Here is a 26,935-nt window from a genome sequence, read left to right on the forward strand (position 1 = left end):
GTCGACAGAACACGAGCCAGACACCTCCTGAGTGACTGGATGTGGCTGCTCAGACTCCATCCTCCTGTCCTCCAGCCACTCCGCGTGGCCGCCCCTCCTCTCTCCCTTGAGCTGTAGAGCCTCAAGCAGACAGACCATACGTGAATCCAGGCTGCACCACTTAGCAGACTAGTGACCTTGAGGAAGGCATTTTACCTCCCTGAGCCTCAGTTTCCTCATCTGAAAAGAGAATAATGGTACCAATGTCATGAGGATTTAGCGAGATGGTCCATGCTCCTGAGTTGCAGCAAACAATAATTGGGAGCTGGAGTTATTGTCCTGTGACATTTAAGACCTAAAGGGGGACCCCAACTGGATTCTCCAGATTGAATTCCACAAATATTTATTAAGCCTCTACTGTGTATCAGGCAGCCTGGGAATGGAGCAAGGAACAAAATAAGTGGCCTCTCACAGAGCTCACACTCTGGCTTCCCCTGCCCTTTCCTCTGCTCCAGCTGGGCCTGCCCCTCGGACTCCTCCCTCTGGGCCCTGCCCTCCCCTGACTGCCTTGGCTCAGGCTGTTCCGTGTCCATACAAAACCTAAGCCCCACTTCCTCTGACCCTGGTCATACCCTGGCCAGCCCTGGTCATACCCTGGTTTCAAGCTCGGGCTGGCAAAATTAAAACATGGTGTCATAAGCCAGGGTAGTGGTTAGTGTTGGGGGACAGACTCAGAGGGAAGATACGGAGAGTTTTCAGGGTGATGAAATATTCGTTTTTTTGATCTGGAGGTGTTCACGTCACAAAAATTCAAGTCATATGCTAACAAACACAAGTTTGTGTACTTCTCTGTACAAACATTATACTTCAACACAGTTCCCTTGAAAAACAGTGGCACCTGGGTCCACACTCCAGATTCTGATTTAATTGGTCTGGGGTGTGGGCTGGGCCCCTCTGGTGATTCTAATGTGCAGCCAAGATTGAGAACTACTGCTTTAGAGGAACAGATTCTTCCAGAACTCTCCCCATGGCCAGCAGCCTGATGACTGTTCATCCCAGGACCTCCCTGCCCACAGCTGACTGGCTCAGGGCCAACCACCTGTCCACAGGCTGACCAGGGCCCCAGGATGTGACCTCCTAAGTAACAGTTGGCTGGGCCAGCGCCCAGTTCTGCTGAGGCGCTTGAGCTGGGAAAACGTCGGGGACCCGCCCTTGGGTGCCCAGCGCTGAAACTAAAGTCTGGCCAGGGGCCCTATGTTGAAGGCACAGAGGCCAGGAGGCCACAGAAGCCACTGTGAGCAGTGAGAACAGCAGTCATGTGGCAGCAAGGGAGGGAGGAGAGTCTCAAGGTGTAGGGGCCAGGTGTCCTGAGGGAGCTCTAATATCCGGGCCACTGTGCTGGCAACTACTGAATTAGTGGCTCCACTAGTTAGCTCCCCCCTTTTATTTCAGGGCACAACAAATCTCTTCTTCGTGGGGGAAAACGATCATAGGCCCCATTTTATAGATGAGGAAATGAAGGCTTACAGGGGATGGAACTCCTCCAAGGTCACATAGCTGGTTAGTGGCAAAGCTTTCTGTTCAGCTTCAAAGCCTGTGTTCTGTTTTTCACCATGAATTCCACATGACTGTTGCCTTCCACTCTGGAATATGTGTGTTTAATATCATCCCCTCCTCCCCAGATATTCCAGGTGAAGTGAATGCTGCGGAGAAATGGGCCTTGAGGGCCCAGCAGACCCGAGGTGTGTGTATACCAGTTTGCAAAGCATCAAACTACACTCCCCTTTCAGCAACTCATCACTTAGGTTGAAAAACGTTACAAGGTGTTCAGCACACACACACTGCATGTTCAGGGCACTAGAGTGCACAGAGTGGGGCACTAGAGTGCACAGAGTGGGGCCCTGCCTCTGCCCTTTACAAGTAGTCACCATCTTGAGCTCTGCAGGGGTACCACACGGGGAGGGAATCTGCCCTCCAGGACTGGCCGGCCCCATGGGTTGGCCTTTGCGTTCTTCTGTCTGATTTAATGACGTACCACTTTGGACCAGAAATCAGACAGACTTGGATTCCACCCTTGCTCTAAAGCGTTAAGTCACTTTGGCTTCTGTCAGATTCCCCAGCTTCACATGAGGCTTTGCTGCAGAAAACTGTTTCCTGCTGGAGCCGTCTGGTCTTCTGGTCGCCTTGTTTGTCACATGCTGCCTGTCAGCTTCGGACTCCCAAGCCCCATCCCAGGCCCAGCGACTGAGAAGCTGTGGGGAGCCTGGGAATGTATACTTATATGGACATATAATTATGGATCATACTTTATATTCACACATGTAATCTGTAAGGGGTTCTAACATGTCACCCTGGTCACAAAGCTGTGAATGGGCATGAGACCTTGTTTTCCTGATGAGAGAGAGCAACAGCCCAGACAGGGACAGCGACCTGCCTGGCCTAACATGGGGAGTGGTGGCCTTGCCTTCCCAGCACCTTCTTGGTCTCTGAGCCCTCCCTTCGGCTCAGGTGAGTGGTGTTGGGAGGCCCGTCTGCTGGGGATCCCTGAGGCTGGTGGCTGGAGGTCCCCGTGCCACCAATGGGGAATGGTCATTTGGTGTTTCTATTTATTGACTCTTTAAAATTCATCATCCAAGGAAAGTTAATACATGACTGTTTGGTAGCAAGAGAAACATAATCTAAGACCACAATGACCCACGCACCCCAAACAAAAACAGAACCAAACCAACCCCATCTGAAACCAGACCTTTGGAGCTGCAGCTGAAGAAGCAAGGGGGTTGGGGGTCAGACTGGCTCCTGCCATCCAAGGAGCAGGGAAGAGGCTGCCTGTAAGTGGTTCCCAGTTGAAGAGGCCATATCCAGCCCCTGGGCTTTGGGAATTCTTCCTGGAGGGGCTGCCCTGGCAGGAAGGGTGTGAAAAGAGGGTCTCAATGGTCCGAGTGAGGGGGGCTCCCAGGCCCACCCTGCCAAGGTGACCATACGTGCCAGTGCATGAGACACAGGAGCTGGGGGGCAGCTTGGAGGAGAACAAGGGCCCTTTCCTCTTCCCTGCTCAGGCCAGGAAAGAGCCCTGTCCAAATCCCTATCAGTGTTAACAAATCTGGAAACGACTAAAGGCACTGCCAACAAGTTAGGAAATGCCAAGGCCTGGGGAGTTCCCCACACGGGAGTCACTGCCCCCTGCAGCCATCACCTTGTTCTGGATGACTGAGGGTGCTTGGTCCTTGGCTCTGGATACTGGAGGGCAGCCCAATCATGACAAGGCCATGGAAAGTGTATGTTAAGAGGCAATATTCTAGTGCCCTGAACATGCAGTGTGTGTGTGTGTGTGTGTGTGCGCGTGCACGCACATGTGCTTGCACACACCCATGTGTCTATGCACATGTGTGTGCAAGTATGTAATGAGTGGGGATTGGTCCTTCCAGGAAGGCTCGCTTAGGGCCCCAGGGTGGCCCCCAGAGCAGGAATAGGGTCTTTCCCCTTCTGTGACTTCCTCAAATCACCCCTGCCCAGGTCATTGCATAAATAAGTGCTTGGGAAGGTATGCATCTAGAAAGAAACATAAATACTGTACATGGGAAAGGCTTCTGTCCCTAGCCCTCCCACTGCCCCCAGAAAACCCTCCAAATATTGCACATGGCCCTCCCCAGCCCCAGGGGGTCCAGGCCCGGCTGTGTCTTTGGTAGAAGCTCCAGGGACAGTGGTCCTGGGCAGCCCACATGCCCCCCTGCCCCACCCCTGTCATGACTGGGGGCACCGAAGCAGCCAGAGGGTCGGCAAAGGCCTTGGCCTGCTGGCCAGCAGGTGTTCCATCAGGAATACTTCCTCGGGGCTGGGAGGGAGCCCGCGCAGGCACAGGTGTGCCCCTGGTGGGACGTTCCTGGTCAGAGACCGCTAGCAAGTGTGGGCTGGGAAGAGGCAAGCAGGCCGAGGGCAGCTGGGCAGGCAAGTCCTGGGCCACAGTGGACAGGGTCACACCCTCCACAGGAGGAGGTGGTTTGTGCTGTCGTCTCGGCCCACTGTCTCGCTGCTGCCACCACCCCCGCTACTGAGTCGGAAGTCCTCATAGCCGTCCCCACCACTGATAACAAGCATTTTAGGTCTGGCCGAGGCAGGTCCTCGGTGCCGAGGGGAGTCCCGGTGCTCCAGGGATGGCAGCTTCTCAGGGCCTGGAGGATGGAGAGAGAGACAGTCTGTTAGCAGGGGTGGGACTGGTGGCTGTGCTGTCCTCTAAGGGCCTGCCTCACCCCAGAAGACAGGAAGAAAGACAGGCATACTTTCTGTGGGGGAATCCTACTTCCTATTAGCCAAGAACATCTTTGGAAAGAAATACCCACTTCCTGGCAGTCACACAACTTCTTACCTCTTATCTGTGCGTCCTAGTCAAGAGTGACATAAGCTCTTGGCACCCCCCCTCCCCCATTACACATGTATTGTCCTCCTCAAACCCCTTCCTACTTTCCCAGCCGGGGAGCTGAGGTCTTCTCCCGCCCAAAGCTTCCCGGCTTCTCAGTTCCCACAGGCACCTCCTCGTGGGAATACGGTTTCCTGCCCGGTCAAGGCAAGCCTTGGTTCACTGTGGCGCTCCTTGACAGATGTCATCTCCTAACACGCTTCTCTTGCTAACCCTCCCAGTCCACGTCTGTCCCGCCTGCCATTCTGTGGTCTAGTTGCTGCTGCTCCGTTTCCCACTCTGCCCGGGACTTCCTGACGCCCTGCCCTGGCCCTCATTTCTGGTCTTCTCTGTTTGCCTGCTGTCTGCATCCCTCGCTGTGCCATGGTCTGATTCTTAGGTGACAGTTCTTACAGTTCACTCCCTGTCTCCGGTGACACTTCTGGACCGAGGTGTGCACAGAGCCCACATCCGGGAAGGTTTTATTTTGGGGACTTTAGAGCCTACTTCCTGCTCTCTGTGACACTTCCAGCCCGTACTACACTCTTCTTCCCTCTTAAAAACCTCTTCTGGTGGAAAAGGGGGCGGATCTTAAACAGAATCTGGAACCCCTGGGCCAGAGGAGGGGGCAAAACCCACCCGTGTCTGGGGGAGGTGGTGGGGTCGGGCAGAGCAGGCTGAAGCCATCTGGCAGTTGGACGGCAGCCAAGAAGCGGACGTGGCCGGTGTGCCCCTGGCCTAGGCCGGTGGGGCTGAGGGGCGCTCGCGGGCAGCTGATGGCACTGGGTGAGGTGGGCATGGTGAGCACGACGCCGGCGCTGGTGCCCACCCACAGCAGCTCCTCGCACACCAGCAGCGCCGTGATCCTCAGGCAGGCGGCCTTGTGCTGCCGGATGATGGCGTCCGAGCCTAGGGGGCGAGACAGACTGGAGCTGGGGCTGCCTCCCGGCCCCCGGCTCAGCCTCCTCGATATGGGGGCAGAAGGGCTCCAGGGGGAAGGGGCAGGGGGGGACGGAGGTCAGTACCTGCCAGCATCCTGTGCACGGGGGGTGTGACGTCTACCTCTGCCAGCTGCTCAAAGGTGTCCGGGTGGTAGAGACACACATGGGCACTGCCTTTCAACGTTACCCACACACCCAGGCTGGAATCCACCATGCAGGCCACGCTGCGGCTGGAATCCTGGCCCACGTGGAATGTGTGCTGGCCGGAGCGGTGGGAGGGGCAGGGAGAGAGAGCACGTGGGCGACTGGCCCTCCCCAGCCCCTCCCTGCCTCATGCTCCACCAGCACCCGCCTCACCCCTAGAGCTCACACCAGACCTCTCCAGAAAGCCCACTGGCTGACGGCAGAGGTGGCCTTGCTCCTTGGTCTAGATGACCAACCTGTCGAAGCCTGGTTTCAGTGAAGCCCCCATTAAGCCTCAGAAATTAAAAATGGAGCTGGCTTTTCCCCTGCAGCTCAGTGATTCTGTGATCAAAGGATATTAGAGCTCAGAGGGTTTTCGGATCAATCACGGGCCTCTCTCTGGACAGATGGATGCTTTCTTATGGCCCCCATGGTCTCAGCTCCCTCTCTCATGGGCCAGGCTTACCCCAAATCACCAATTCTGTCCCCGCCCCCACCCCCACCGGTACCTCCAGCTGCAGTGTGTCAGGGCTCAGGACAAGGACCCGGTTCTGGCAGCCACACCACAGCCGCCCACCCACGGACACCATCTTGGTGATGGGGCTCCCCTGAGAACCCAGGGTCACTGACTTGAAGTTCTGGGGGTCCCAGAAATGGCCTGGAGTGGGAGCAGGATAAAGAAAACAGCAAATTCAGTCTGGTATTGCCCTGGAGCCTCACCCCCACAAATGTAATTATAGATGCTAAACTCCCCATTTGTACACGAGGACACCGAGGCCCAGAGAGGGCCTGAGAGGTGCCCAGAGCCACGTCTCCGGACTCACGGGCCCCAGGGAGAGGGCCTGCACCAGTCACACCGGCGGGGCGGGGTGCGGAGGGCACTCACCTGCTTCTCGTTGGTAGACCACAAGTTCTCCATTGGCCAGAGACACAAACACCTGGTTATTCAGATACCTGGGCAGGGCAAAGGGGAAGGAGTCAAGGGTTTCAGGCCAGAGGAGGTCACCCGGGGCCAAGGGACTCCCAGACAGAATGGCCACAATGCCCAAGAGACTGACGCTCCAGGCAGGGAGCCCAAGGCCAGAAAGGGGTAGTAACTCGCCCACCGTCACACACTGTAGGAGAGGCCCAGCTGGCCTAGGGCAAGCCTCCACAGAAGGAAGGGGCTGGTAGATTGGGGAGAGCTGGGTGAACAGAAGGAGGCCTGCATGGGTAGGAGGGTCTGGACCAGGAGGACTGGCCAAGGGCCTTACAATATGCAGGTCACAGAGGCCGCGTGCTGGAGCTTCATGCTGTTCCTGCGGTCACGGATGCTGTCGGAGGACTGGTACACGTGGACACTGTGGATCGGGGCATGCACCTGTGACCAAGGCTTGCCCCCGAAGTTCGCCCTCCACCTCGGTCCCACCACCATCTCCCCCACGCCAGGGGCCAAGATACTGAGATCCCAAAGCCTCCCTGTAGGCTTCAGACCCCACGGGAGCCCCGGCTGGTCGTACTCCTGAGGTCGGACCCCAAGCCCTCCCGCTTGTTTCAGGATACCACGTGGTTTCCCAAGCACAGAGCTCGGGGTTCTGTGTCCCTGGCTCCTGTCCTGCCCCTACCAGCCATCCTCAGTGCCCAGCCACACAGAGCTCTGGTAGGCCTCAGGGTCAACATTCAGCAGGTCCTCAAGGCTGCCCCGGGTGAAGGAGCCACGGCTAGAGCGGCGAAGGGCTCTCCCATCCATGGGGCTGGTGCTGCAGGGACCGCCAGGCCCGAAGGAGCCGGACAGGGGCAAGAAGCCAGGGTCCTGCTCCTCCTCTGAGCTGGTCGTCTCTGCCGTGGCCTCCTTGGAGCTCGGAGTCTCCTCATCTGAGGGAGACAAAGGTGTCTACCTCCATTCCTCTCTGCTGGGCCCACGACCTGTCACCTTTCCAGACCCCCATCTCCCCTCTGTGCGTCCCTCCCGGCCAAGTCCTTCCTGAGGGCCTCCCACCCGTTCCCCCCTTCCCCGAGGCATCTGCCCCTCTCAGGCCTAGTTATTCTGCTGGCTACACACACCAATCCACCATCATGCTGTGGACAGGCGGATCAGCCACTCCAGTCCCTACTCCATCTCCCCTACTTGACAGGGCGTTCTGGGGTCTTCAGGATCTGGCCTGACTGGCCCACTGCCCTCTGGGTCCTTGCTGTCACAGTCCCCCTTCCCCACCTTGCCGGCTCCCCCTGCTCTGTGTGTTAACATCCTGAGACTCGATGCCATGCCTTCGCTGACGCTGCTCCCTCCTCACCCATCAGTACCTGCTGGGTGCCCCCTCCTCAGGGCAGTCCACCCTGCCTGACAGCCCCAAGCCGGGCACTTACTGCCAAAGCTAGAGGAGATGGTGGACCGGCTGGCTTGGCTCTGCAGGGTTCCCGAGGGGCTGGGTGAAGACTCATCATCGGAGTCGCTGTCAAAGGGCACCAATTCCGGGCGGGGGTCTCCTTCGGCGGGGCCTGGAGCCATCTCCAGCCCCGAGCCTGCGATGGAGATATGGAGGCAGGGCTGGGGCCCCGGCTCTGCCAGCGTTGCTGCTTCTTCATCCACAGCCTCGACGTCCAGTTCTGGACCAGGGGTCTCCAGGGCCGTCTCTGGGGGATTCCTCAGCGAGGCAGGCCGCTCCCTGTGAGATACAGGAGTGGGGATGAAAGCTGCCAGGAGCCAGGGCTCTGTACCACTGCTTGGCTGCCAGCACCCAGGGCCCCGCCCCGTCCACCAGCCTCGCCCACAGCTGCGGAGGGGTTGGGAGCAAGATGTGTCTCGCTGCTCCGCTGTCGCCGGCCTCACCTGTGGCCGCGGCGCTGAAGGCCAGGCACTGCCCCGATGCAGAGGATGCGGGCGGAGCAGACGGCGATGCAGGCCTCCACGTCGGGCTCAGCACGCAGGCTCAGCAGGCATACCTGGCCCACGTAGCCGTCGCTGTTGCACACCCACACCTCAGGCATGGGCTCAGGGCAGCTGCTCTGGGTCGGGGCTGCACACGAGAACTGCAGACGGCACCAAGAGACAGGGGAAGGTGAATGTGGGAAGGGCTGCCAGCTCCCCACCACTCTCCTGCCGGCTGGCGGAACGGAGGGAGGTGGGCCTACAGTGCGGGGGCTTGAACTCCCAGGACACCCCTCTGTACACGCGTGTACACACACACACACACACACGCACAGCGCATGGGCCACTCTGTGAGCCAGAGGCACATATGCCCACATGATGTCGGTCTCGTCCCTTCACATAGGTATGTGTACACAGACAGCCACACATGTGGAAGCCCTAAACACGATCCCACATGTATGAGGTAACAAGTGTGAAAAGTGGTAACCGCTGTCCAGATGTAGTCAGACTTAGGCACGTGACTTAGACACCTCACGCCCGTCGGACAGCCTTTGCTCACGTGCACACACAGATGTGTGTGGCCGCACCCATGTGTATGCGACCCACGTAGTAGCCACATGCATGTGCAGAGTAGTACACTTGCAGACACAGGGGGAGGCTATCATGTTCGAGACAGGCACCTAGTGGACCCCCAACAAAACCATGTGTACCTGCGGGGCCGGGGCCCCCACACACCTGCATGCCACTGCGGGTCTTCATGATGGGGATGGCCTTCAGGAACTCGGGGTCTAGACAGCTTTTGCTGGAGGCTGTAGCAGAGATGGACAAACACTGCTCAGCTTCCACCTTGCCCTCGACCATTTCCCTTCCCGCCCTGCTCATCAGGGTCTCTCAGGGGAAAGCGAGGGGGCTGTGGGTTATGCCCTGCTTGTCCCTGGCCTCAATTTTCCCACCTGTACAATGTGGGAGGCAGACCCAGAAGTCTCAAAGATCCTCTAAGCCACAGACACTAACAGCTTTTCCTGCTCCAGGCCTGCTCAGAGTGTACGGAGGGCGCGCAGGGAGGAGGGTCCTGCCTCCTCTCCACAGCAGTGCCCCTGTCCTAAGTTCACCCTTTCCATCCACTGAATCCTCTCCCTGCCCGGGGAAGCAAGTCCCGTTTCTTCTCAGGAGTTTCAGGCCACCCTCCCCCTGAGCAGGGACTGAAGCACAGGACACAGGGGTCTCGGGATTTCTGGTTCCTGATCTCCCACACCATGGCATGGTGCCGCCCACTGCCTGGAAGTGCTGGAAGGAGGACAACGGCATGGGCCTGGCTTACCCAGCTTCCTCTTGGCCTCATCAAAGGCCTGTTCAAAGCCAAGGCGGGCGTCAGGGTGAGGGAACTCAAAGATGAAGGAGTCTGTGCCCTCGGGCCTCGTGCTGCACAGCTCCAGCTTGGTAGGTGGGAAGGAAAGCGCATAGCAGAGCGCCTGCTTCTCTGACAGGTCCCGGTGCATGGCAGCTGAGAGGTCCCGCAGTGCTTCGTCAAGGCTCTGCCGGAAGGAGGACCCAGCCTTAGGCCCTGACATCTCCCCACAGCCTGCTCCCGCCCTGAGAACTAAGTGGGGACCTGACCCCCCCCCCAGACATGATGGGCCCTCTCTCCTCCCTCAGCTGGGGACAGAGCTGTGTCTCCACCCTCAGGCCTGGAACACATCACTTCCCTCAGTTGTCATGAGGCTGTACTTTTCCCTTCCAATAAATGACAGAGCTGAGTGACCTCTTCCTCAGGCAATGAAGAGGCTATTCTCTCTCCCTCAGATAGGGTCTGGGAACCCCCATCACCCCACTCCCCCTGCCTCAGGGGGCAGACCTGGTGGGGGAAACCAAGGCTCTCCGAGAGCTTGCTCATCTGGCCCAGGGTTGTCAGGTCCTCGTCCAGGCGGCTGATAGCCTTCTGGATGTTCTCCCGATTGGTGGCTTGGGATGCCCCTGGTAGAGACAGAGGAAGGCCATGGACAGATACAGAAGCAGACAAGGTCAGGCTTGGACAGACAGCCTGTCCTTTCCTCACAGTCTGCACTCAAGCATGGGGAGTGGCCTGACAAGCTGAGAGCTGGTCAACCCCAAGACCCAAGGAACAGAGTGACAGCCAGGTGGCTCGCAGAGAAACACCAGGCCTGGCAACAGGGGACTGGGCCTGATTCAGAGCCACCTGGCCCAGGGTGCTGGTCCCTTGGAGAGCCCCCGGATGGGCACACATTATAGGCGGCGGACAGCCCTGTAGCTTCGGCAGCCTCCCGCTGACACCGGAAGCCACGGGGGTGCGGCCCCCACAAGGGAGTCGGCCTGGCAGCCAAAGCCTCGGGCAGTCAAATCTGCTGACCAAGGGACTCGGTTCCCTGACAGCGGAGGGGAAAATGAGCTGATGCTCTGGATTTCTCTAGTCCTACCCCATACCTGACCACAGCCAAGTAGCTGGACCCACAGGCCAGCTCAGCATCCCCACACCCAACACTGCCTGGCCAGGGGTGTCCACCCTAGACCAGGAACCCACCAATGGGCAGAGTAGACAGCACTGGAATGTACTAGAAAAGCTAAGGCTTGGGTTTTCTCCTACTCCTTCTAAAGGATGCCATTCCCCCCACCCCACCCCAACAACGCTCACTGCCTGGGCAGCCCTGGTTTCTTCTGTAGGACCTTGCCCCACTCTGACCACACTTGATGGGACCAGGAGCAGACACCTGACCTAAAGGTAGTCATTTTATCAACTGGCCTGTGTTCCAGTGAGAAGACACAAACCAGACCAACCATCAGCTTGTATTCCTCCACAGCGGCCCACGTGAGGCCGGCCTGGGTTTGCCCTGAGGGCCACCGCAGCTAAGCCTAGGGACAGAGTCTGGACCCAAACTGCCTGCCAGCCCAGAGGCACCCACACCACCATCCCAGACCAACCTGCCCCCTCAGAAAGGTAAACTTCGGATCCTGGAGCAGCTAGGGAGAAAGGCCACGATGCGGAGCAGGCCATGAGGGAACACAGGAGGTGGAAGGAAGGAGGAAGCAGAGAAAGCTAAGGGCAGTGAGAACAGGCAGGAGGAGCAATTCTCTGAAACCACCTCAGCCCCAAACAACACAGATTTTTCCAACCAGCCTTCTGCTTGCACTGACTTAAGTGAGTCTCTGCTCCCTATGAGCTAAACTGCTGGACCAGAGCAGTGCATCGTCGTCTAATAGGATGCTAGTGCCATGGTCAGTGGCTGGTGGCAGGTGTGTCTGTGCCCCCGTACCACCCCAGCCTAGGCGAGGTCCCTGCCCCGTCAGAAGGTGGTCTGTGTGCACAGGTCCTGGTGTGGCTCTGTGGTGGGCACACCGATCCTGCAGGCCACCCCCCCCATACTGGCTGGGAAAGTGAGGCCCCCGCAACAGAAAAGCAGACAGATCCAGGCAGCCAGCCCGGCCACAGGGCAAGCCCTCCAGGAGGGCTTCTGAGAGGAGGGCCCGGACACCCAGAACCCCAGGGCAGGCCTGGGCCAGCCCCACCTTTGACGATGTCCGCGTCCTCCAGCGGCAGCTTCCACAGCAGCTTGTACTTGCTGGCCGTGTCGATGACGCTGGCTGCCGTGTACCTGTGGGGAGCCAAGGGGGAGCTCTGGCCAGGCCGGCACAGTGGGGGCAGGGAAGGACAGCTGCTCCCCCACTGCCCCAGCCCAGCCCCGCCCCAGCCACTCACAGGCTCATGGAGCTGCGCCGCAGGGAACCCGATTTCCGCTTTAGGGTCGTGCAGACGATGAGGTCCGTGAACAGGAAGAGAGACCGGTCCTTCTTGCCACCGACGGCCTTCTGTGGGGTCCGAGGCAGGACTCAGGCCCAGAGGCCCACCCTCCTGCCCACCGTGCCCAAGGGGACAGCCAGGCCCCGAGAGGGGTGAGGGCTCTGCCCCAGATGCCCAGAGGCAGAGCTGGGACTCGACCCAGGACTCCTGTTGTGGGGAAGAGCAGGGAGGCCCAAGGGCAGCAGGTATGAGCAGAAGTATGAACAAAATAGGGAGCTGGGAACGGGTGGGTAGACAACGGGACACTTCTTACCACTTCAATGACCATCTCCTGCCTTAGGAATCGCCGCAGAGGGGCTTGGAGCTGTGGGGCAGGAAAGACAAAACCTTGAAGGCCAATTATTAATCCCATCTCCTCCCCAGACCCCAGGGACCCCTGGCCCCCCTCCATGGGCCAGGCCAGTAGAAGCAGCATCCCCTCTGTCCTCCTGATGCTGTGCGCTCAGGCCGTGGGATCTGTGGCCAGAGGCAGACAACACGGTTGTGGCTATGGACAGAGATGGGTGGGGATGCTGGCAGACACGCTGTGGAGGTGGACGGGACAGTGACTGCAGGGGACCACAGGTGCAAATGAAGACTTGGGTGGCGGGGGCACTCACATCCTCCATGCCCTCAATGTGAGCCTCAATTTCCTGCAGCACACGGGCATGTCGCTCTGCCTCCTCTGCGCTCCGAACACCCTTGTTGATGCGTTCAGCCACCTGCTTGATGTTCCGCTGAGCATCCAGCAGGAGTGGGTGGTCTGGGTGGTCCTCGGGTGTGTGTTTCAGGAGGTCCTGGTGTGGAGATGGGGATAAGACCCCTGCTTATCAGCTGCCCCTTTCAGGCCCGGCAGCCCCATGTTGACGGCTGGAGCAGGAAGGACTGCAGGGAAACTCCAGAGAGGACTTCTCTTCCTACCCGACCCTTGGGGACACTGACGTCAGGCTCAGTCGAGGAGGGACCTTCCAGCCCCCTGCAGCCTCACGTGCCTCCAATGCCCACCTTCACCAGAAGCTCATAGCGTGGGATCCGCTGCACAGGCTTGATCATGAGGTCAGACAGCGCCTGCTTCTCCTTGTTCTCACGCATGCTTTGCTGAAACCAGAGACAAAGTGGATGGGCACCCATGTAAAGAATGTCATGCAAAGAAGGGAATGACTGGGGACAGGTCCCCAGCCAGTGCCTCCATCCCAGCCCAAGGGCAAAAACTGAACCCTAGCCTAAGGTTATGGTGCCCAGTCTGGGAGCTCTTGCCCCCTCCCAAAGCTGGTTAAGGTAGGAGTCATGTCCATCCCCCTTAGCTGGCCCCCAGTACCTCCAAGAACTTGAGAAAGGCAGGCCTCGCCTCCTTAGCCACACGCACGGCATCCTTTGCATTGAGAAAGTTGTCAATGTAGGCAGAATAGATGTTGACCAGGACGTCCTTGGAGAACTGTGGGTGAAGAGGTAGGTTGGGGACCTTCAAGGTGTCCCTTACTTCACCTCACCCTGTCCTGGTTTCCAATGATGCACGAGCCAACATCCTTTCCCTCCAACTGGACATGATGTGGTCTCTAAGGGACAGGGTATGTGCTCCTGCATTGTGTATACACATACACCTTGTATGTGTGAACCTGTGAGCATGTGTGTGTGCAAACATGTATCTTATTTAGGGTCTGTGTGTACATGGAAATACATATGCCTAGAAGTGTCCTGTAGACCAGGCTCTCCCATTTCCAACTGGGCATTTCCATCCCTTGCTCTCCAGCCTCACTAAGTCCAGCCAGGAGGTCCCCCTCCTCACTGTCCTCTGAGAAACACAGACTCATTCCAGCCTCTTGGCCTTTGCCCATGTAATTCTCTCCACCAGATGCCCTTACTACATCCAAATCTCACCATCGTCCAATCTTAGGGCTAAGCTCCAACCGTGCCTCCTCCAGGAAGCCCTCCCTGCCCTGACTAGAACTCTTTCTGGAATCAAACTTGAAATCTGGCCTCCCTTGATTCCCCCGGGGACAAGTTTCTCCTCTGGAAGGCAATAGGGATGTCCATCCTGTCCAGTGGGGGCACACAGCTGGTGGTTAGCACCGACGGCCAGGTGATAGCTGGGCTAAATGTTAAAGTTCTTGGGCAGAAGCGCTGGCTAGGTGGTGGGACACCCTGGTTTCTGTGTCAGCTGAACCACGGATGGATTAAGGGCCCTATGGTGGTATTTGTTTCTGGCCCCTCTGGGCCCACAAGCTCCCTGTGTCTCTAAGGTACTGACTGTCCCCCTCCCCAGGCCCGGGATGTGCTACAGAGCAGAGGCTCGGAGAAGAAGACAGCCCTTATGCCCCAGCCCACCCTGGGCCCAAGCTTGCTCTGCTGACCCTTCCCTGGGACCAGAGCTTCTGCTCGTCAGACCATGGTCAGCATCCAAGTCCAGACAGGGGATGAGCCTGGTGACAGCGAGGGTGGCAATGGCCTGGAGGTGTCAGCACCCAACGGGGATCCCATCAGAGTTCTTGCCACATCCGTCCCGGGTCAGCAGGCATCTTCTAAGACCTTCTTAGGCCCAAGGCCCACCCACATCATCACAAACACATGAAAGAACATCCACATCTCACAACAACAGGTAAGTTTGTAAGTTTGTTTTTGTTTGTTTGCTAGTACAATTTTTGAAAGGCATTTTACAATTTTGTTTTTGAAATCATTCGGCTCTGAGTAAGCAGTTTAGTTTGTGTTTGGCTATGATTTATCAGTCATCACCATGCATTCCTGGGAATTCTGGCCAAAAAACAAAATGTAACTTAAGTTTTTTCAAATGCAATTAAGCTCGTATAAACAATACTATATTTAACAACTAAAGAAAATGGTGTGCTACGTTTTTACAGACATTTAATTAAATGTTTATTAGCTTTGCTTTTACAGCTCTTTTTGAGTTTTGAAGCCAATACCTTTTCTAAGGTCCCATTCACTATGGTGGGAATCCTGAAGAGCTCACAGGTGGGGGCGTGCTCGTGATGAAGGGGGGCACAGACTGGGGCAGAGTGTGGGCACTGGAGCTGCAGCTCCTGGAGCCTGAACCCTTTACCACTCACTGTGACCTGGATCACGTTACTTTCTCTCTATGCTGCAGACTCATCCACTTTAAACTTGGGGGAATAATTGCACCTTTCTCCTAGCCTTGTGGATTTATGTAATGTATTTAGAATAATGGCTAGCACTTAAGTGCCAAGTAGTTAGCTATCTGATTAAAATGCTGGATGGAGAAAAGAGCTAGTCAACGTAAGGGCTGAGGTTAGTATCAGCAACCGCTGAGGTCTGGGTCAGTGTTAGGACCAGCTCGAGTTCAGGACTAGGGTCAAAGTTAGTGCCAGCAACTAGAGCTGGGTCCAGGATCAGGGTCAGGAACTGGTTGGGGCTGGGGTCTGTGCCAGAGTCTAGCCAAGCTCTGAGATTTTGGGGTGTCCAGGTTCAGGTCAACCCCAGGGCTGGAGTCAGTGCCACTGTCTGCCCAGGTTCTGGGGTTGGACCTGGGATCAGAGTCAGTGTCCAGGTGGAGTGGGGGAAGGTGAGGGGTCCATGGCAGCAGTCATCCCCTTCCGGGAGGGGCCCAGGCTCGTGGGGGCTGTAGCAGCGGGCAGCAGAGCCACTCACCGACTGGACGAGCAGGTCTCCCACCTTCTGCTGGGCATGCCAGGTCTGCACACAGTGCCGCACCTGCTCGAGGAACTGTTCGTGGTGCTCCAGGAGCTCGGGGATCTGGTCGAAGATCTCATCCACCAGCGATGGGTCACAGAGCAAGGAGTTCTCTGGCTGCTTCAGCGGCTGCATGTAGCCCTGGGGGTCCCCTACAGGTCAGTCCGGGTACCCTCAGAGGGATGGCATCCCAACCCACTGGCATGGGGGGCATACGAAATCACCTGAGCCTATGACTCAATGGCCATGCCTCCGGATCTCCCTCGTTAGACTCAGAGCTCTAGCGGAGAGAGGAAGACCTATCCCCACACCTCTCACTGTGCGGCCCAGGGCCTGGCATAAGACGGGGGTGAGTGGGCTCAGTAAAAGTTTGTTGGATGCATGAACCCGCAGAGAGTGGAGTGAGGAAAGCAAGAAGACTGGGCTCCTGGGAGACCCACATGCGCTAACTCAGCAGACACTTCACTGAGCAGTCACTGTGCACAGGCACAGTTCAGCAGTGAGCAAGGAAGACCAAACTCCCTGCCCAGCGGAGCTTACAGTCTAGTGCGATGGAACACACAGATATGAGGAAGAAACAAAAATAAACCACATTTCATTAAATTGTTAAGAAAAAAAATTGCTGCCAATTAAGTTATCATATGCCATCAATTACAGGATGAACCTGGAGTTCAGAGATGTTTATCTTCAAATCAGTTACATGTGGAAAGTTAAAAGTTGAGAACTGCTGTTGGGGAAATAAAGCAAGGAGGGGCCTGGGAGGCCTTTCGTCCCACCATCTGAGCACTGTTTTCATGGTTTTCAGGGCTACGGTCAAGTCTGATTAAAACTCTTTTTCGCCTCCCATCTGCATTCAACCCGGATTCCTGAGAATGAAGAGCCCTGCTTCGCAGTACGCGTGCTCACGCAGCGGTCGCCCTCTACTGGCCGAAACTCTAACTACAAGCCCAAGAAATGAGGATGTTTGAAAAAGTAATGCAATGTTCTGGCAAACTTTATATCAAACATTTTTAAAAACTGGCTTGATATAACAGCCTCGAGAAAGTCAAGCTCAACAGAATCCTCTTGCCCGGTTGGGGATTCTTAAAAGGCCAGCGGGTGATGGTGAAGGGGCAGGCAGGCAGCCTCCCTCCTAGAATTCCTAGGCCAGGGGCACCTGGGTGGCTCAGTGGGTTAAAGCTTCGGCTGGGGTCATGATCCCAGAGTCCTGGGATGGAGCCCCCCCCCACCACCCCCCCGCATCAGGCTCTCTGCTCAGCGGGGAGCATGCTTCCCCCTCTCTCTGCCTACTTGTGATCTCTGTCTGTCAAATAAATAAATAAAATCTTAAAAAAAAAAAAAAAGAATTCCTAGGCCAGTCTGAGCCAGGGTCCTCTCTGGCTGGGGGTGGGGTGGGAGGTGGGGGGGAGGTATGTGGGGACGGTGGGGAGGCCTGCTGTCCCACAAGGAGAGGAGCTAAACTGCACCCTACACATGCACACAGGGGGAGGAAAGACTAAGCAGAGACCCTGATCCAGAACCTTCTAGAAGCCAACACCTGCACCCACTCATCACGTACTCACTGGGCAACTACTGAGTGTCCCGCCTTCTAAGCACCAGGCGGCACCTGGGGGTAGACAAAAGTCCCCGTGCTTGTTGAGCTGACACCTCAGTGGAGAGAAGCAGAAAACAAACGCCATAAATATTGAAATTATTACATGTGTGTTAGAAGGCAGTAAGTACTCTGGGAAAAAAGACAAGGTCCGGAGTGCTGGGTGAAGGGGGCTGGGTCAGGGAAAAGGGGGGTTGTTGGCTGGGAATTCGGGGGTTAAAGAAAGACTTAAAGTGGGAGGGTGACCCTGAGGAAAGGTGTAGCCTTAGGATGTGGGTTCAAATCCCATCGCCTCTGTTAACCTCTGTATTTCTTCTTTAAAGAAATACCAAGCCTGGCCTACACATGACACTAATGTAACACCATATGTTAATTATACCTCAATTTAAAGAAAGGAAAAAAAAAAGAAACTCCTGGCTTGCAGGGAGGATACCAATCAATGCGGGTGGCAGTGGTCACTGTGAGGGAACACTAGGGCCGTGGAGTCCATTCGGCTGACACTCTCCTGCCCATACTCTCAGTCCGGCCTCCTGAGAACTATCTTTAGCTCTCCTCCTGGCAGGTCCTGCAAGCCTCCACATGTGCCGCCCTGAACTGGCCAGGAGAGTGAAAGGCAGAGCGCCCTGCCCGGGTCGCGCCAGCCTCCCGTGTGTGAACAAGGCAAGAGCAGCTTTGTTACCTCTGCACCTTAGCACCAGGACATGGGTGTGATAGTCACATTCTGCACACAAAAGCACCGAGGCTCAGAGAAGCAAGGTGACTAGGCTAGCATCACACAGCAGGGAGGCGAGTGACTCAAACCTTGGACTGCCTGACCCCAATGCCTTCAACTCCTACCCAGGAGACCCCAAAGGACCACACCCTGCTGGACCCCTGCATGACTACCACCGCCTAGCGGCCAAGGGCATCGCTAAAAGACGGCATTCTAGTTGTGTCCCAGCACCTTGCACAGCAGCCACCCCGGCCACCTCTCCAGGGCTAACTGCTCCAGGTTTCCTCCAGCCTCCAGCCTTTGTTCCCGCTGTCCCAGCTGCCAGAAGGGTGCCCTCCAGGCTCTCCCGCTGCTTAACGCTTGCCCAACCTTCAGGTCTCCGCTGAACATCTCAACCTCAGAGAAGCCCTCCCTGGCCTGTGACACCAAGGCAGGCCCTGTTCTATGACCTCCTCTTTCCATGCACTTATTTTTTCTTTATTTTTTAAAAAAGATTTTATTTATTTATTTGACAAAGAGAGACACAGCGGGAGAGGGAACCCAAGCAGGGGGAAAGGGAGAGCCACTGTGTGCTTATTTTTAATATAAAAAAGCAACGTGGGGGCCCCTGGGTGGCTCAATGGGTTAAGCCTCTGCCTTTGGCTCAGGTCATGATCCCAGAGTCCTGGGATCGAGCCCTGCATCGGGCTCCCTGCTCAGTGGGAAGCCTCTCTCCTCCCTACTTTTGCTCTCTCTCACTATCTCTGTCACTATCTGTCTCTGTCTCTCAAATAACTAGATAAAAATCTTTTAAAAAATAACATAAAAAAATAAAACCAATGTATATAAACACCATAAAACTTGCCGATTTCAATCATTTTTAAGTACAGTTAGTACACTCACATTAAAAACCTTCACGTTGCTGTGGAACCATCATCCCCAAAACCCTCTGGAACTTTCCCATCTTCCCAAACCACAACTCCATACCCATTAAACACTATCTTCCACTTCCCCTCCCACAGGCCCTGGCAAGCACCATTCGACTTTTCTGTTTCTATGAACTTGGCCATCCTAGGTGACCCACAGAAGTGCAGTCATACAGTATCTGTCCTCTTGTGACTGGCTCACTTTGGTTTAGCCTCGTGTCCTTGAGGTTCACCCATGTTGTGGCACATGTCAGAATTTCCTCCCTTCTCTGGCTGGACAATACTCAGTTGTTACGGATACACCCTCTGCACACTTGTGAACCTGCATCTCTCCTCACGTGCGGTTTGCCTGGCTGGTTACTGTCCGTGTCTGCCGGAGACCATGAGCTCTAGGAGACAGGACCTTATCACTCATGCTCTCTGCTGAACCCTCACCAAGAACATGGTCCGCACCCAGAAGATGCTCATTGCGGATCTGCGGAGTAAATGAATGCACACTCTGGATGTTTCCAGGGCTCTACCTTCTGTTCTTTGCTCTCAGTCTGCCTAGATGGCTTGAGTAAATTTGTCAAGGCCAGGCCCCCTCAGCTGGGATCCATGTTCTTAGTCCTGGGCCCCAGGCCTACATGTGCACCCTGGGCTGGGGGCTTTCCCCCATCAGAACCTGATCTGGCCATCTCACCCCAACTTTCACGTGTAGGGCTCCTACAGTGCTTCCATCACCCAGACCAGGAGTCCAGGCCTTATCCCACAGCCGACCAGCTACCAGGCCTGGCCTGGTCAGTCCACTTCCTGAGTGTCTGTCCCGATGCTCCTTCCCTGTGGCTTCTGCTCTGGTCCTGGCCTCTCCTCCCTCACCCACCCTCAGTGCCTGCCCCCCTTGGCTGTCCACCTTCCTAGCAGTCAGACAGACTATGTAAAGCATGAATGAGACGACATGCCACCCCCGGCTCAAAGCCCTTCACTGTCTCTCCAGGGCCCCTGGTAGGGTCCAAACCTTCTTCCTGGTAGTCAAGGCCTCTACCATGTGGCCCCCTGCATCCAGAGGACCAACCCTTTGTGCTCTATGCTGGCCTCTCCTTACCTGACCTTGCACGTGCCGTTCCTATTGCTGTCAAGACAGGTGGGGAGGAAGACAGCACGTCCTCCAGGGAAAATTCCCTGACCCCCTCACCTCACAGGTGGCCCCTCAATGCTTTGAGAATGAACATATACTCAATTCTGTGCCCAATGGGACGATGAGATCCTGTGGCAGCGGCTTGCCTCTCTTATTCATCCTTGTGCTTCCTATTCCTAGGCTGGGGCCTGGCACACAGCTAGGGCCCAGCATTTTACTCCATTCAATGATCATTTTCCCAGTCAATGAATAAAATGGATGGGGCTACCGTGGGCAGGGGCACAGATCTAAGCTCAGGCCCAGGGCTGCCAGGGGGAGGTGGTAGGACAGTAAAAGAAGGGAGCACCTACCCTGGGGTGGCCTGTCTGGCCTTATTAAGTCCCCTCCATGTTGTCCCCCACCCTGGTGGGGGCTTCCTCCTCTGGGATAGTCACACGATGTGGGGGGGGGGTTCTCCACAGAGGGGTGATGTATCCCAGGGTGGTTCCTCTCTCCTCTCCAGCCTCCATCCCGTCCATAAAAGTGGCTTTGTTCCCATGTGTGTGACAGCCTCCTAGACTCAGAAGGGCCGCTCTCAGGGGCCTGGTTAATAGCCTCAAGCCTCACCTGCATTAAGGTGCGCAGAGACTCCACATACGACTGTTCCGTGTCCAGCAGAGTCATGGTCACGTGCTTCCGCATGTCCTTGGGGGACAGAAGGCAGAGGGTGAGCATGCCTTATTCCCCTAAGACCCCACCCCCCGCAGGCACAATGACCCAGAGAGCCCACCCTCTTCCTCTGCCTGGCCTTCAAAGCCTGCTTTCCCACCATGCAGGGCTGCTGGCTGTTACCCCAAAGCACCATGGGCCTCCACTCTTCCAGAACTTGCTCACACGCTCCCCATGCAGGGGGCACCCTCCCCCCACATCTCAAATGCCCCCCTTCCAGGGTGTGCCCCTTACTCCTCCACCACCACCCCATGGCTGCTGGTAGAACTGGTGATCTCCTGTTCACTTCAAGGTTACCCAATGGGCTCCTGAAAAGGACTCAAAACAACCAATAACTTCTTACCTTGGCAAAGGAAGATGCCTCCAGGCCACCCCCCACCCCAGCTGCCAACTTCAAAAAACCCTCCTTCAGGCTCAGTGCTACGGCGTGAGACCCTACCAGGCTGGGCTTCACACCATCCCTGAGAGTGGAGACTGTGGCCTCCTGCCACAGATGAAGAAAAGGTGACTCAGAAAGGTGACATCAGTGCCAAAGATCACACAGCCAGGTTGGGGCAGGGTTCACCCACTCTCAGACAAGGCTAGATATCCATTCTCTCAGTAAAAACAGGTTAACTGAGCCCTACTCCACACCAGCTCTGAGCATATCATTATTTCATCCTCCTGACTACCCTGTGAGGTAGACAATGTTCTTCCCGTTTTAAGGATAGGGAAAAGGAGACCCAGGAGCTAATGCCTCCATCCTAACTAAGCATGTGATGGTCTACAGTATGGAGTTCCTGAGGGTCAACCAGACTCTGCACCTGCCCCTCCAGGGATAGGGTGTCCATCCTGCCCTGACAGGGCAGCCCCTATTCTGTGGGAAAGCTTTGCCAGAAGCCAGGAAGAGGATGCCTTCTCTGTGTCTGACTCCCTGGACCTCAGCTTACCTACCTACTACCTACCTACTGCCCCTTGCCACCAGTTCCTATACCTCTGGCCCACTCCTCCAGGAAGCCTTTACCAGAGGTATACCCATCTGGTGATCCCCTCCCTCTGACTTGGGGACTTGGGGCCAGGTCTGTCCCCAAAGCTGTCAACAATGGGACATGCTCAGAAAAGTAGGCTCCTGTGCTAGGAACTCACAGGTGGGAGGGATGCGAATGGCTCTCCCTTGAGGGAGGGGAGGAGACTGGCCTTGCCCCACCCCCACCAGCTGCATGCTCTGATGAGTGACAAGACACTGGGCTTTGCCTCAGAGCCCCCAGCTACAGTCAGATCATCTACCCTCAGTGATTTGAAGGCCCTTAAAACACCAGGGCAGCTTCTAGTAGGAGGGAACATCATTGGGACCACCCTAGGATGGAGAGTTTGGGAGAGCCTCAAAGGCCAGAAGGGCCTCCCAAGGAAAGGCCCAGATGCTCAGTCCTCCCCTTGTCCCCCAGAGCCCTCTCAGCACTCACAGATATGGCCTCATTTCTGCCTCACACTCGCAGGTGTCATCATCTCCACTTTATAGACAAGGTAGTCAAGTCTGAGAGGTGATTGACTTGCCCACGGTCACACAGCTAGTGGCTGGCAGAGTGGGGACCGAGTCTATTTTTTTTTTTTAAAGATTTACTTATTTGAGAGAGAAAGAGTGTGCACGTACATGAGACAGCAGGAGGAGGGGCAGAGAGAGAGGGCAGAGAGAATCTCAAGTGGATTCCCCACTGAGCACAGAGCCTGATGTGGGGCTCAATCTCATGACCCTGAGATCATGACCTGAGCTGACACCAAAAGCCGGACCCTTAACTGACTGAGCCACCCAAGCACCCTGACCCCAGTTTCTTTAGCCACCTTATGCTGAGTCTTAGGGCCCAAGCACCCCGAGTTCTTGCCCACACTGACTGACCAGCCACCGGCCACAGGGTCCCCAGCTGGGCCCTCATGAGCTCTGTGACCTTGGGTAACTGCCCTAGGTTCCCACATTCTCTCCTATGAAATGGAATGAATAATGTCTTCCTCCCATACTGTGAAAGCAGGGAGCTGGGAATTGGGGCAGCTCCCTCCACACATGCCCGGTCTTCAGTGTTCTTACTCTGCCTCAGCAAAATGGCTCTTCTATATTCATCTCCCTGCCCCACATGGAGCTCCCTGAGAGAAGAACCGGGCCCTGCGCCCCTCAGGGCCGAGCCTCCCTCCGCCTTCCACTCCATGGGCCCGGCCCTGCTAGGCCCAGGGCTGAGGGTCACGGGCAGGCAGGGAGGCCTCCTGAGGGAGGCAGGGCTGAGGCTGGGCCTGCCAGCGCAGAGGGCTGGGGTAACTCACGAAGGGAGGCTGACGCTGCAACACCCGCCTTTCCCAGCCTCCTCCTGCTTGAAAGCACAGTGGGCTGTCACTCAGCTGTCAGGTAGAGGCATGGAAATTAAGGCCAGCTCCCTGTCACTGCACGGAGTGCCCTTCTGCACGTGCCCAGACACGGGTGTGAGTGCATGTGGGGGTGGGGAGGCAGGAGCGGAGCGATGCAGCTGTCAAGCAGATCAGCAGGCCCACCTGTTCTGGGCGGGACAGCCCTGTAGGCCTAGCCTCCCCCCCAGAGCCCGTCACCCCTCAACAGCCCCATCCTCAGACCTTTACTACAGGGAGTGCAGAAGTGGGAGAGGGAAGGGGGCTGGAGTGATACAGCAGGGAGATAGAGGGGGGCCTCTCCTACCAGTGTGATTGGGACATCATGACCCAAAGCTTCAGACCCTGCACACACAGCATGAAGACAGAGACACATGTACACAGGAGAAGCCATAAAGGCCAGACACTCTGAGAAGAGACCAAAAGGAAATGTGGCCAAGTCACCTAGCTGAGAACCAGGGCCTTCAGCCCAGAGATGTCAGGTGGTGGGGAGAAACACATCACACACAGCACAGCATGGGGAGGAAGACAGAACCAGAGGCCCGGCGGGAGCCCAGGAGAGCAGGACAATGAGAGACAGGACCCAGAGACACACACAAAGGCACGGACACAGCCCCTGGAAGCCTCCCCCTTCTCTTCCCCCACAGGAGAAGAGCACCGAGCCAGGAATGGGGACACCACCATTGCCACCACAGCATGACACCTTCCAGGCCCAGCAGGTCCAATGGCAGGGAGAGAATGGCAAGGCAGGAGCATGATCAGCTATTCCCAAGGCCCCATCCCCCCAGCACACACATACACCTGGGGACTGCTGCAGGCCTGCTGGCGAGAGGCTGATGAAACCTCTCCTTCCGGAGCCTGTGAACCCAGGATACCTCCCAAGCCGGTCTCTGCCTAGACCCTGACCCATATCACGCACTAGGAACCACTAGGCCTTGCCAAGGCTGGGACTCAGGGTACAGGCCCACACCCCAGTTGAGGTTGCCAGCCCTTCTGCTGTACCAAGCTTGCATTCTGGTACCACCAAACCTCAACGCCCTGCCAGCCGCACCATCCCTGCCCCCATCACTAGTCTCTGAGCCCCCAGGCCCACGGCCGGACAGGTGGTGTGCCTGATCCGAGTTCCCGGTCCTGTGCCCAAGCATCTACCTATGCCTCCCCCAGGCCCGGATTCGCTGGGTTCTAAGTCTTGGCCCAGGGCCCTGGCTGTGTCTCCCCCTCCCCGTACCTGGGCCTCCCCAGGCTCCTCAGCGTCAGCACCACTGCTCCCGGCGGGCTCCCCGGAGGCGGTGGCCGGGCCCAGATCGCGCATGTCTTCCAGCGCAATGGTGAACTGGGCCAGGGTCTTCACCATCTGAAGCATGCGGCCGGGCCGCCGCCGGGGCGGGGGTGCCGGGGCGGCGGGGGACGGCGGGCCCCCTCTCTCCCACCGTCGCTCCCTCCAGGGGCTCAGCCCGGCCTCCGCGGTGTTAGTTCCAGCGCCGATCTGATCGCGTCGGCCCGGGCGGCGGCGCTGTTGCCTCCTCCGCTTCGCGAGTGCGCTGGGCGAGCCTAGCGCGCTTGGCGCTGCTGGCGCGGGGGGAGGGGAGCGGAGAGGAGCGGAGGGGAGTCCCCGCCCCCCGCGCCCCCCCCCCGCTCCGCCCGCCCCCTTTCCGCGCAGCCGGGTCTCCCCCAACACGCTGAGGGCTGCAGGACCTCGCCCCCGCCTCTCCCGCACGCCGCAGCCTCCCCTTGCGGACCCATCCCCCTCAGAGGACAGAAGTTGGCGCACACCAGTCGACAAAGGCCAGTACATTGGGAGACATGGGACTTTTGTCCACACCTGTACCCAACCGGGCATGCACGGACCTACGCTGAACAGGCCCATATACATGGAAACCTGTCCTCCGGCCTTGGTTTGTATACGGGTGTGGATGGGGGCCAAGTGCACACTCATCAACAGAGTCCCATACAGACCTGAGCCCGGACACACATGAACCCGACCCAGTGCTGCACGGTGGCACATGCTTCCGGTTCACACAACTAGAACCAGGCACAAACAGGCACACATATTTAGGGATGAGCATACATGTACATCCCTGGAAACTGGCACTGTCCTGGGAGGGGTGGGGGGCGGGTGGGTGGGTGGGTGTGCAGAGCATTAGGGCCTGATAGCAGAAAGGGCCCACCCTGAGTCATGCCTACTCCCACCCCAACCAGTGTCTATACTTGAGACAGTCCTAGTGGATTCCAGCCCTAGTTCTCTCCACCCCCCCTCCAGCATGGGGGTGGGGGGCGGCTCAGGCATTTACAACCCCTACCACCATCACCAGATGATGCTCCAGAATGTATCCAAGCATGATCCCCAGGACCTGGTCCTCAAATTGCAGGCGATGCCAGAACACATCCCAGACCCATTTAATCAGGAGTGGAGGCAGTGTGAGGTTTGTTTTTGTACCAGCCTCCACGACCCACCAGGGGACTCTGATGCACCCTGCAGCTCACTGGGGGTCCCTCTGCTGTGTCTCTGGGCTGGCTAACTTTATGCTTCTTCAGTGTACTGAGGGCTCCCACACTCACCGAACTCCTGATGCCCTCCTTCAAACCTGCTTTCTGCTGGGTTCCTGGCACGTTGGACACCTTCTGACCCATTGCCCAAGCTAGTCCCCTCATTCCCTTTCTCTGCCTTGATTGATATGCTGCAACCACTTCTGTTTTAACTCTTAGAAACAAACCAAGCTCTCTCCTAGCAATGTTTTTGCTTTTCCTTTAAGATGAATCTTGGCGTGATTGTCACCTCCTCCAGGAAGCCCTCCCTGATCCTCAGATCAGGCCAAGTGCACCTGCTCAGCACTCTCAAAGATTCTCTGTTTTTCTTAACCAGATACCATAGTTTGTAATTACACATTTGAACAATTGCTAGGTTGATGGCCATCTCCTCCCGGCACACTGTAGGTCCCCTAAGGGCAGGGTCCATGGCCCTTTGTAAACCACAGCACTCTGCACATAGATGTTGGCTAATAAACAAAACTTCTATAACTCTTCCCCCTCCCTTCTCCCCCCACACTATGCAGTCATCACAGGGAGGCAAACCCTGTAATTCCCTGCGCAGGAATCTTCCCTGGCAGCCCCAAGGCACAGGATCAACCCCTTGCTGGCCCTTGCAGCCTCCTGCCATCTTCCCCTATTCAGCCCTGAGTCAGGTGAATCAACACCCCACAGCCCCACCCAAGGGAATTCTTCCTTCTCCTCTCCTGAGAGGGCAGGACATGGGCCCAGCAGCACTGGCTTCCTCAGAGGATCCAAAATGTCCAACACTCAAATTTTAACTTCCCAACAGACAATCCCAAAGTAGTCAACAATGAAAACAGGCACAGAGAATTCCAAGAGAGAGTAGCCAGAGAAAACAGGCGTGACCCCACCTGGCAGTGAGGTGGCTCCCAGGGAAGTGAGGCTGCACGAGGGGGCAGAGCCTGACTCCTGAGAGAGGCTTGCTAAGTGTGTGCTGCCCTCTCCCCTGTGTTCCAAGAGGGCCTGGCCCAGGGTAATGCCTGAGCCAGCTTGTTGAGTGAAAGAATGAACGGAAGCATGAGTGTGTCCTTTGCACCGACACCCTTGCTGGTCCCTCTATGACACTGGTTCTCAAAGGGCAGGCGCTGTGGACCCCGAGGGAATGTGTTGGAAATGCACATTCCCATCCTAGGGCACAGGTCCTGCCCGAGCCCCTCCTACCCCTGGGAGGCAGAACAAGGGTCC

At 56.8% G+C, this 26,935-nt stretch overlaps 1 protein-coding gene across 1 annotated transcript in view; it reads right to left on the minus strand.

The window, feature by feature from the left end:
* Positions 1-3,337: 3,337 nt before the first annotated feature.
* ARHGEF17 (Rho guanine nucleotide exchange factor 17) overlaps positions 3,338-26,935 on the minus strand; it is a 53,993-nt gene continuing 30,395 nt past the window's right edge. Inside the window, exons 2-21 of the mRNA XM_032853148.1 lie at positions 20,732-20,809; positions 15,759-15,941; positions 13,456-13,572; positions 13,143-13,235; positions 12,758-12,934; positions 12,412-12,462; positions 12,057-12,166; positions 11,867-11,952; positions 10,200-10,318; positions 9,666-9,879; positions 9,080-9,153; positions 8,306-8,505; positions 7,843-8,141; positions 7,101-7,350; positions 6,750-6,836; positions 6,383-6,450; positions 6,006-6,154; positions 5,398-5,572; positions 5,012-5,281; positions 3,338-4,148 (exon numbers count right to left, since the gene is read on the minus strand). Of these exons, the coding sequence (XP_032709039.1) occupies positions 3,952-4,148; positions 5,012-5,281; positions 5,398-5,572; positions 6,006-6,154; positions 6,383-6,450; positions 6,750-6,836; positions 7,101-7,350; positions 7,843-8,141; positions 8,306-8,505; positions 9,080-9,153; positions 9,666-9,879; positions 10,200-10,318; positions 11,867-11,952; positions 12,057-12,166; positions 12,412-12,462; positions 12,758-12,934; positions 13,143-13,235; positions 13,456-13,572; positions 15,759-15,941; positions 20,732-20,809 (2,997 nt within the window). The 3' untranslated portion in view covers positions 3,338-3,951. The remainder of the gene's footprint in view (positions 4,149-5,011; positions 5,282-5,397; positions 5,573-6,005; positions 6,155-6,382; positions 6,451-6,749; positions 6,837-7,100; positions 7,351-7,842; positions 8,142-8,305; positions 8,506-9,079; positions 9,154-9,665; positions 9,880-10,199; positions 10,319-11,866; positions 11,953-12,056; positions 12,167-12,411; positions 12,463-12,757; positions 12,935-13,142; positions 13,236-13,455; positions 13,573-15,758; positions 15,942-20,731; positions 20,810-26,935) is intronic.

This window comes from Lontra canadensis, unplaced genomic scaffold (genome assembly GCF_010015895.1).
Source record: "Lontra canadensis isolate GAN:19392208 unplaced genomic scaffold, GSC_riverotter_1.0 scaffold7, whole genome shotgun sequence".
Taxonomy (NCBI): Eukaryota; Metazoa; Chordata; class Mammalia; order Carnivora; family Mustelidae; genus Lontra; species Lontra canadensis.